Here is an 11267-nt window from a genome sequence, read left to right as displayed (position 1 = left end):
TTTGCAGAAAATGTAGAAGCAGCTTCAGAGACAATACAACATTGCAGGTGAGAAGATGAAAGCTTTAGACTGGGAATGTGGCAGTGGATGACACAGAGAGGGAGACAGATTTCCTACAGAAGCTGGTGGTTTATTGGATATAGAAGAATAAAAGTGAGGGAAGGCTCAAAGATGAAACCCTGGTTTCTGGTCTAAGCAATAGAGTGGATGGTTGGTCCCTTTTCTGTCAGAGTACACTAGAATAAGAGCAGATTCTTGGGTGAATTATAATTTAAATTTTGGACTTTCTGTTGGAGATTTTTTTAAATGTGAAAGGCGATATTAATAATAAAAACAGTCTAGGTTGGAGTCATTGACATATAAATGGTCATTTAAACCACAGGAGGTATAAAATAACTTCCAAGGAGAGAACAATTGAGAAGAAAAGCAGCTCTGACAAGAGTCAAGTGGAAAATTAATAATAGGTGAAGGAGTCTTTGAGCAAAAGCAAACAAAAAAGCACTCAGAGAACAGCATCAGAAAAGCCAACACAGGGCAGCAAGGAACGTCAAAATAAGTACAGCAAATGAAATCAAATGCTGCAGAGATGAATTAGAGAGGGATAAATGTCAGTTGAATTTACTGACATGAGAGTTTACTGATGACCTTAATGGGAGTCGTTTTGGAGAAGTGATGCACGAAGTTTGCAATTACTTAAAAAGTTTGGGGGCGGAGAAGAAAGGGCCTAAAGAACCTACAAGTCGATTGGGTACTGAGGGGAGAAAAACATGAAGACCGTGCCTACGAGTGGATTGATTGCTGATGGAGAAGACACTGTTTAGCTAACAAGAAAGTAGCTTTCGCGTGCTAGCATGCACATAGATGACTGAAGACACAGGGGGAGAGGTGGTGGGAATGCTGGTGCAGATCAGTGGCTCTTCAGTGACAAAAGGAACCCAAAGGGGAATATTGACTTTGGATTGATTCAGGAACCTCCTGTCATAACTGAACTTATTTTTCTGTCACAGGAGTTTTATGAATCAATACTACCCCTGGATTTTAATGTCGTGAGCCTTGAGGAAGTGTTATATTATTCAATGAATTATTTATTTTGCTAAGGAGAAATTGTTTATATTTATTCATCATATTTCTTTCTTGCAAGCTTTTATTACTAATTAATCAAAGAACTTTTTGTTTCTTTTTATGCTTTTTTCCTAGGATAATTCCTGTCTTCTTTAATATCATTAAGGAACTATTTGGAGCAGAGTCAGCCTCCAAGTTACATACAATAAAGAATGGCATATTGCTGGAAAACGGATCTAAATCCCAGTGAATCACATGATGAGCGGCACCAGCACCAGGAATTACACCCTGTAAATCAACCCCTTTCTCCTAGCCAAGTCGGTCTGGGTTTTGATCAGCTAGTAGACAAAATCAATAACAAAATTCCACTCTATCACAGTGAAATTGAAGAAAACACCGTTTTTGTGCCCAGTTCACCAAAGCATTCATTAGATGAAACACAGCAAATATCCTTGAATGAATTCAATTCTAAAAGCTCAGAACTCTCTTGTCACCAACTTAGAAAAACACCAGTAATTGGTTTTAGGCCTTCTGTGCTACCAAATCCTCAAAACATGAATAAAGAAAGCCCTTGGGGAAACCCCACAGGGAAACGTCATGGTGCTGATGTTTACGGATTCAATATTTTAGCTCCATCATCCGCTGGTTTGGATAAAATTAATTCACAAAAAGAATTGGAAAATAAAAATCATAACTACCATATAGGATTTGAAAGTAGCATTCCTTCTGTATATCCATCCTGCTCAACTCACTTCATGCCAAAAGGAGAGAACAAAAGGAATAGAAATGCGAACACTGTGGAACCTTCTTTAATGCTCTTTAAAGGTTCATTCCCACCCAGGATGTGGGAAAGTGCATCGCCAAAGAACAAAGAGGTATGTGTCATACGTGTTGACCTAAAAATATAAGTTTGAATCATTTCATAATATGCCGGATTAATTTAGTAATGAGAGTAACTCATTATGTTGAATAGAGAAATGTATTAATATGCTTGAAAAAAAGTCATTTATTATTCACTAAATCTGTGTTCCCTAAGTAATGATATTTTTCTGGAGAAAGGACAATAAAATTTTTATAATATAATTTTTAAAGTTCCAGTTACATCAAATCTAAATAAAATGTTATAGTATTTACATTTACATTTTATTAGATAAAAATATCACAGTTGGAAGTTTTAATGGTAGTATTTTCTATCTGATTTTCTTTCTATAATATTATTATGCACACATAGAAACCCATAAATTTCATTACATTTATATTCTGGGTCACACTACTATGAATTAAAACTTTAGATTATTATTAATAAGAGAAATGTCCCTTTACTCAGAGGCTCCTAAATTATACCGTTGGCAGGCAAGTTCTATTGGGATCATTCCAAGAGTAGAAAATTAAGTAATCATTGTGCAATTCATCCTAATGGTTTCATTAGTAGTTTTCCAATTATTTTAGTAACTATAGAGTTTCTTGTACTGTATTGGAACATTCCTCTGCTTATGCGGAGTCTAGAAATAAGTGAAACAAAGTCAAGAGTACAAAGAAGAAATATTATTGCAGCTGCAATCTACAGGCTGAGGAAAAAGATTCTTAATTTACTCAGCAACTATTTATTATATTCTTAAAGTATGCACTGTAAACTAGAAATAACCAGTTCAAAGAAGAAAAGACAGGATACTTGATTTCAGGAATAGCATATTACTCAGATGAATTTGCAAACAAATAAAGATGAGAGAGCAAAATAACAGAGAGGGTGAGTTCACTGGAGAAGAAATAGCTAATTCTGCCTGAGGGATTTGGGGAGGAGGCAGCACCTGAGCTGATCTGAGTGGAAAGTAAATGAATTTTAGGAACATCTACTGTTGATCATGACAGTGTCCCAAGTGCTCAGCTTTCCCTTACCACTGAAAACTGACATTAGACAAAATATATGAAGCAACTGACTGTAGGCATTGAACAACATGCAGCATAGGACATCAGTCCTCCAGAGAAGGGAAGTGTTGAATGGTCAAAAAGGCAGGGAGAAGAAACAGAAGAACAAAATAAAATAGAAGAGACAAATAGAAAAGAGTATCAGCATGACAGTCTTAAATCCCAAAATGCCCATAAATATACTAACCGTAAATAGGCTAAGCATTCCAGGCAGAAGGGAGAAATCGACAAACTAAATAAAAAAGACTTTACTACTGTCTACAAAAACAAACTTAAGAAACAAAGGTACAGACAGGTTGCAAGAGAAAAAAAATAAAAAGATTTAACACAACCAGCGAAAGAAAGTTGGTGTGGTTATTAATATCAGAAAAAGTACGGTTCAATGCAGAGAATTATGAGAAAGAAAAGGGTCATTTCATAATGATAAAAGGGTCAATCAGGAGGGCATAATAAATTTAGACGTATATGTACCTAATAACAAATTCAAAACAGGTAAAGCAAAATGATTTCTTGTAAAGTTAATCCTATACCCACCTTCTGACTGAGCCACTTATGGATTCATTCACAAGAAATATAGCATATCCATATAAATATCTGCATAGGAAAATTAATACTTTTCTCTACAATATCCAAAAACTTAAATGTCCATCAACAGGAAGATACATAATATTCATGCCCTAGTATACTACTAATCAACAATAAAAATGATGAGCTATTGGTATGTATGACAACATAGATAAATTTTAAAATATCACTTAATTGAAAGAAACCAGAAACAAAAGAGCACATACATTTAACCTATGATGATATAAATCTAAATTAACTGTAGTTACCAAGTAGATGTACAGACTGACAGAAGGAGATGTGGGGGAACTTTCTAAAGTGATGAAAATGTTCTATATTTTGATTGGGATATTGATATAAAAGTTGTATACATTCCTCAAAACTTAAATTTTAAATTTAATTTTATATGCTATTTTCTATATATATTACTTCATTAAAAATCTAAAAAAATAAAATTAAAAATAATAAATCATTAAAACAAGATAAAAATTGTAGTACTGAATTAATCTTTTCTCTACAGCAAACTATATTAATTTAATAATTATTATTTTAAGCTGATAGATTGTTCCATTCAGCTAATTGAAGTACCTCAAGGCAGTAATATGAGTCTGGCCTCCTTTTGTGACAAAGTAAAAAAGTAAGTAGTGTATTTTATTAAATTTTGAAATTTCTGTATCTGCATAAATTTGTCTATTTTAACATCACTAAGCTGATTAATTTGGCATATAAAAAGTTCTGTGACCTTTAACAGAATGAAAAGTATAAATTTATGACAAATTAGTTCATTAATCAGCTTTTGGTATTATTGTTTTGTTTATAGTCAAATAATGTTTTTCTCTTGAAAATTTGATTAAAGTTGAATATTTTATAATTTCAGGCCTGCCCTTGCTATTTGTTGCTAGTTTAATCTGCAGTGAATTAATATTTTATTTAATGACATAAGTGACTGACTCCTATGGCTCTGTCCCAAACTAACAGATTTATCCTTTCTTCCTGGGATATAGTATTTAGAATGATGAGTGTCTTTCTCTTAATCACTCAGTTTTACCTTGAATGGGATTCCAGAATTTGAAGTTGCATAAGTTTTTATCCATTGAAAAACAAATTTTTTTCCACTAGGGATATTACAAAAAAATATCACTGATCCCTTTTTTGCTACTCTAAAAATAAATTTCTAATATAAAAGGAGATGCCTTTTTAAAGACCAACTTCTCATTAGCAATTAAAATTTATATAATTCTGTCTCTCTTCTATAGTTAAGGTTCCTGGAAGTTTTAAAAATTTAATGTCTGTGCATTTTAATTCTCTTGACTTTTATCATTTATAGATGTTTTCAATATTATAAATATACATATAAATAAATTCAGCATATTTATCAACTAAAGCAGCATCCTACTAAATTATCATTTGAGATTAAAAGTTTAGATCATTTATTTAATTATTAATTTAAAAGGCTGTTTGAATGTCTAATGACTAGTCCAATTGTGAAATATTCAAATGTAGAACAAACAAGCAAACAAAAAAGCAAGGCCCCTGCCTAAAATACTCATAACCACATTGGAAGAACTGAAAGGCACACATACAAAAATACAAAACAAAGCATGCCACATCCATAAAAATATTTAATCTTTAATTTCATGCTCTCTTTCACAGAAGAAATGGAAAATGACAGTTTAGATTCCTATATTAGGGTCTTTAAAGATATCAGTATTGATTCCTCGGGAATAAGCTACTCACTGTAACAAAATGACAACTATTACTAGGAACCTGACACCTTAAATCTAAAATGTGGCACAGTAGTCCCCCCTTACCCACGGATATATGTTCCAAGATCCCCGGTGGAAGCCTGAAACCGCAGATAGTACTGAACCCTATATATACTATGACCTTTCCTATACATACATACTTTCACTTAAAGGAAACTCTTATGGCTTCTCTTTGTCATACTCAAATTGCCAGCATCACGACTCTTTCGCTGTGGGAATATTATTAAGTAAAATAAGGATTACTTGAACACAAGCACTGAGATATCCAACAGGTGGTCTGATAACTAAGACGGCTACTAAGTGACTCACAGGTGGATATTCTAGGCAAAGGGATGATCCATATCCCAGGTGGGATGGAGCAGGGCAGTGCAGGATTCCCTTGGGCTACTTAGAGGATTTAAAACTCATTAGTTGTTTATTTCTGGAATTTTCCATTTAATATTTTCCGACCACGTTTGACTGGGGTAGCTGAAACTGTTATTGGTGGAAGTGGAGTTCTTCAGGTGCGATGAGGAAAAGAATTTCCTGAGGCTCCCACAGGAGGACAGGGTTTCATGGAAAGCATTACTGATGATGTAAAATTAAAGGGGCTCCCCTCCAAGGCCCATCTCTGTCCATCTCTCTATGGAAGAAGTCCGATCTTGTCTTCAGCAGGGCCAGAATTGAGGCCACCGCCCAGAATGTCTGCCCCAAATTAACGTCCAGTCCAGTCCAGCATGTGGCTAGCTTAGCTTGTGTTCCCAACTGCAGTCCATTGTGTGTAGGGTCCACATGGCCATGGTCCGGGAGGCTGCTTAAGACCACGTGGCTATGCGGAGAGCATAAGCGAACACAGGGGCGAGTGCAGGTGGCAGAGCAAGAGAACATGAGAGAACAAGCAGCACAGGAGAAAGTTCCTTTGTGTGGGAATTTTAACTTTCCAAGATTTCATGCACTTCTGATGGCGTCCACCCCCTAGCCAACCTACTGTTCCTCAGGCTAGACTGACAGACAAGCACCTTCCCTACACCACCCTGACTTCACTGCACCTGTGCCCTTCTCCCCCTTTGTTCAATCCCTTCCCCCAGTGATCTGCAGGGAATGGACCAGTGGTTCCCTGGGGAGCGCGAAGCTCGAGCTTCCTGGTGAAGCTGCCCAGATGGCCACGCTATAACATTTGGCCTCTCCTTTGCTCTCTTCCTTGTATTAATATTAACTAGCTAATTACAACGATAACAAATCTACAGAAAGCAAAACTGTGGTTAAGTGCAGGCTACTGTAGATATAAATATCCTCAATTGTGCAAAGAAACTGGTCAAATAAGTTGCCTCTGACTATAAAGCAACTAAATGGAAGAGCCAGGATCGATCTCAAGGCTTCTGGCTCTAAAGAGAAACTATTTTGCAATTCTCTGACTCATTTGAGCAAAAAGTAATTGTTCAGAATGTACAAACAGCTTTTGAGCTCAATTATTTATGTAAAATTCAAAGATGTGTAAATCCAAAAATTTAAGGAAAATGGACAGCCAAAAATGGCATTTACCAATTTGACAAACAAGATAATGTGTCTACCAAAATCCTTATATTAAGATAAGTGTCTTCCAACTTCAAAAAGTTAAGCACGAACAAAAAACAAGACGAGGAGTTCAGGCTTCAAAAGCAATGTCAATAAAGCAAGTAATCACTGTGCAGAGTGAACTTTTATGTTCTTTGAATGACAATATATTCTCAATTGCTTCGAATGAGGTTCTCTTGGGGAAGCTTAAAGACCTCTATGGTTGTTTCTGATTGTTTTTGGTATAATTGTAGTCTTCATCAATCTGACCTAGCTCATAGCACTGTGCCACAAATCAGTTGCTGATAGTTTTCATATTTTCAATCCTCTGTAGCAAATCACGCATAGAGTTTCTTATAATCTTGTCCTAAGTAATTTTTTCATATATATTTTTCAGAATCAGAGAAACATATCATGCGGCTGACACTAATTCCAATTCAGGGAAGATCTGGAGCACTACCACGGCATTTCCATACCAACTCTTTTCTAATACTAAGTTTAGTATAAACATTTTTATTAATAATTCAACACAACTACTTCATTTTATGCCACATGGTAAGCAACCTTGCAAATAGCATAAAAATCTAGGTAAAGCTGGTATGGGCTGCATAGCCTTGAGTCCACTGATGAAAATCTTTAAAAGCAGCATTACTCGCAAGTGTTTTGCCCTGAAGTGAAGAAGGAGGAATGCAACTAGGAAAGTTTTCTTAACATTTGTTTAGCTACTGAAATAAATGTTGAGGTAGAACAAGCATTGGTATATAGAACTGTGTAAGCCCTGTATAGCCATCATAATCAAACTGACTCGGAGTCTCTGGGAATGGACCCCAGGAGTCTGTATTCCATTAAGCTCACCAGATAATTCTTATTTATCTAAAGCTTTAGAATGTCTTTAAAGTTGTTTCATATTTTCTTTTGCTGTTACAGATAACTATTTTGCAAAACAAGATTAAATCTTTGAACAAAATTTAGTTGCTACTGTTCTACATATCAACTGTTTGTTGACAAATAATGACCCAATAAATATTTTTAATTGATTATTTTATTATTTTGCTTTTTTTCTTTCTACCTCTAGTCAAGGCTCTGAGTACAAGTGACTACAAATATAACCATATGTTGGAATAACAATAGGACCATCTGGTTCGAAACTAACAGAACCCAACTCTTACTGGTTTAAGCAGAAAAAAATTAACATTTTTCAAGAGTAGAGGGAATCAATACAGAATTTAAGAGTAGGAATTCAGCAAAAATTTGGAAATATACAAACAAACAAACAATCCAAAACTTCTGTATGCCTGTCCCCTCATTTCCTCTCTGTATAATTGCTTCTTATGTTTCTCTTGTTTTCCATGGACTCATTTCCCTTACTTTTCCAGAACCTATAGAAAGCCAAGCTCTCAAGCTGAAATGCTGTTTGGCCAGCTACCTAAAGAAATGTTAACTTCTCTATTAGATCCAACTCCAAATTTCTAAAAGCAGGATTCTGATTGCACAGCCAAGATCAATGGTTCTGCTACTTGATCCAATTGAAATGGTTTGGTCACATTGGCTTCAGTTGCTGCAGAAGAGGGAATAATTGTGAATTAGGGAGATCATGTCTGCTCTTCCAATTTGTAATATTTAATTTCCAAAATCTCTCCCCCACTCTCCAGATATTTCTTTGTTGAATTTGGCAAACCAGAGTTCATTTTTTACTTTTTTTAGTTTTAAACTTTTAAAAAATATGTTCTTTATTGACTTAGAGGGGGAGAAAGGGAGAGGGAGAGAGAGAGAGAAACATCAATTGGTTGCCTCCCGCACATGCCCCAACCCAGGCCCGGGATGGAACCTGCAATACAGGCATGCACCCTGACCAGGAATCCACCTTGAGACCCTTCGATGCACAGGCCTATGCTCCAACCTCTGAGCCATGCTGGCTGGGGCAGGTATATATATATTTTTTATGCTAATGGTAGGCAGTCTGTCTCCTTCCTGATTTCTGGAATTTATAGGAAACTAGCCCACAACAAAGAATGGTAGCTGTATTTTAGGGAGGCTCTGTTTTAGTCAAATAAGAGAAGGACAAATAATATTTAAATGTTTTCAGTTTAAAATAGTCTTGGTGCCAAAGCTGTGTGGGAGAGGAAGAAACTTTCTTCGACCCTTCTAAGTTCTTTTGGCTGGTCTAATAATCAACTTGATGTGAAAAAAATAATAAGAGAAAGTGATCAAACTTAATAACATGTACATATGGCAACCCCAAACACATGAGTCATAGACCCCACATATACGATAGGCTCAGAGACAGAATGTTCTAATGAGGCATATATGGCATTCTGAGCTCAAGTAAGGCACCTGGGGGATGCAGAGGAGAGGAAGGTCATTCATCAGACAATAAAACAAGCAGATGATCAGTAATTAATGTGCTTACCTTGTCTTATACATAGGTCATCAAAAGTTATTCCTGGCCCAAATTTAACTCCATTATGGACAAGGCCCAAATTTAAATTATTTAAGGGGAGGTAAAAACTTCTCTCAAACCTGCAGGGTCTGGGTTGCCTTCAGTTCAAAATAATTTACATGCCAAAGTGGCACGTCTTGGGAAGGCCTATTCTCAACCCTTCAACTGCAATTCCTTCGCAACTTTATATTGGTGTTTTACTAGTAATACAGATGTTCTGTAAAGAACAAAAGTCTGAATAGTGTATTGTCGACATAAGAAACATCCAAATCTGTAGAGAATTTTTATGCGTTTATCTGAGCCAAAGTGATGACAATTGCAGGGAAGCAAAAAATCTCAATGGATTGAGAAAAAGTTCCTAAGAATGACAGTCTTGTAGCTTATACATTAGACTCAAAGGAGGAGACATAAGAAAGGCTGCATGAAATCCACTGATGGTAGATTCAGAGGGAGGGAGAAAGCAAATGGGGAAGTCTGGGAGATTGGATACATAGTAAAATGGAGAGACAGATGCTTCTTTCACATTGGTGGGTACAGCATAGTTAATAATTAACATTTGCAGCACATAGAGATGGTATTTGGGGAACCAGATAACAATGAGGGGCTCTGTGGTCACGAGCTCTGGTGAGGTGGGTGTGCCCCGAGAGGTCTGGGAAAGGAGATTCCACTGACATTCCAAAGCTGTGTTACTGCAGATGCAAAAAGACAACAGGCAGGCTCACTTAAGGTAGAGATTGATCTTTGTCAAGGAAGCTATAGGCCTAGAACCTGATCACCCACCTTGACCTACTTGTAGTTAGGAATTTTAACGTTCAGACCACCCTGTGTGGTTACTTTTGGTTTCTGAGTTTGTAGGACCCACAATGCTGGTCTCCCCTGAGCTTGTCAGGTTTAGCATGTGGCCCCTTTTAGAAAAAAAAATATATTTTTTAATTGATTTTTTAGAGAGAGAGAAGAAGGGAGGGTGAGGGAGAGAGAAACATCAATGTGAGAATGAAACATCTATTGGCTGCTTCTTGTACCCCCTACTGGGGATTGAGCCTGCAACCCAAACATGTGCCCAGACCAGGAATCGAACTGGCAAATTTTCTGTGCCCGGGTCGGCACCCAACCGAGTCACACTGGCCAGGGCAATAACAGAGGGGTCCTTGGGTGGGCCCAAAGCCCCTTTTCTGTCCATAGCATCAAGAGTGACTTTAATAAAAGATAGAAGCTTTTGAAACTTAAGGAATAATAAAATTTAGATAAGTAAAGAGGAGGACATGGGTAAGGGTTTTTCATCCAAGGAGAACTTTGTTACCCTAAGATTGTGAAAATGAAATCCTTCTAGAGGATCACATGTTTTGAACAAGGAATTATTTGTTCCACAATCTTCAGCTATAACTTCAATGAAGTTGTTTCCCATGTCCTTATTTCCAACTCCAAAGTTGTTCTAGAGTCAGTGTCTTTACTTTCAACTACTTTGAGATTTAGATGTTGCATGGTTGGAACTGTATTAGGAGGTCACATAATCTCCAAAGTGTTGGAAGGAGAAATCAGTTTGCAAAGATTAAAGAGTAACTGAGAACTGTTTGCAGAAGTTACCTGTTCTTTAAAGATGACTGGTAGTAATGGGATGGTAAAAAAATAAATAAAAGGACATTATTTTAAGTGAATGGAATAGATTAGGGAAGATTTTATTGATTAAAATAGCAATAGAACATTTTTAAGGAAGACAAAAGCAACTTAGAGTGGGGTGTTAAAATTCAAAAGCCAAAATGAAAGACAGTGGTAACGGGGTGGGACAAATAGATTTACAGTTGAAAGTACACAAAACAGTTTATTCTTATATTTTTATTTATTTATTTTTAAATGTATCTTTATTGATTTCAGAAAGAGGGAAGGAGAGGGAGAGAGAGAGATAGAAACATCAATGATGAGAAAGTCATTGATCAGCTGCCTCCTGCACACCCCTACTGGGGATCGGGCCCTTCACC

General features: G+C 36.4%; 1 protein-coding gene across 3 annotated transcripts in view; it reads left to right on the top strand.

Annotated features, from left to right (window-relative positions):
* The first annotated feature begins 1220 nt into the window (after window positions 1-1220).
* PIK3C2G (phosphatidylinositol-4-phosphate 3-kinase catalytic subunit type 2 gamma) overlaps window positions 1221-11267 on the top strand; it is a 233360-nt gene continuing 223313 nt past the window's right edge. For all 3 annotated transcript variants that reach the window (XM_016197493.2, XM_016197491.2, XM_087813943.1), the window contains exons 1-3: window positions 1221-1937; window positions 4107-4189; window positions 7249-7406. In XM_016197493.2, coding sequence (XP_016052979.2) covers window positions 1275-1937; window positions 4107-4189; window positions 7249-7406 — 904 coding nt within the window. In that variant the 5' untranslated portion in view covers window positions 1221-1274. The remainder of the gene's footprint in view (window positions 1938-4106; window positions 4190-7248; window positions 7407-11267) is intronic.

Source organism: Miniopterus natalensis, chromosome 2 (assembly GCF_054644295.1).
Source record: "Miniopterus natalensis isolate mMinNat1 chromosome 2, mMinNat1.hap1, whole genome shotgun sequence".
NCBI classification, from domain to species: domain Eukaryota; kingdom Metazoa; phylum Chordata; class Mammalia; order Chiroptera; family Miniopteridae; genus Miniopterus; species Miniopterus natalensis.
The sequence above is the reverse complement of the archived record's forward strand: the minus strand, read 5'-3'. Positions and strand labels throughout refer to the sequence as shown.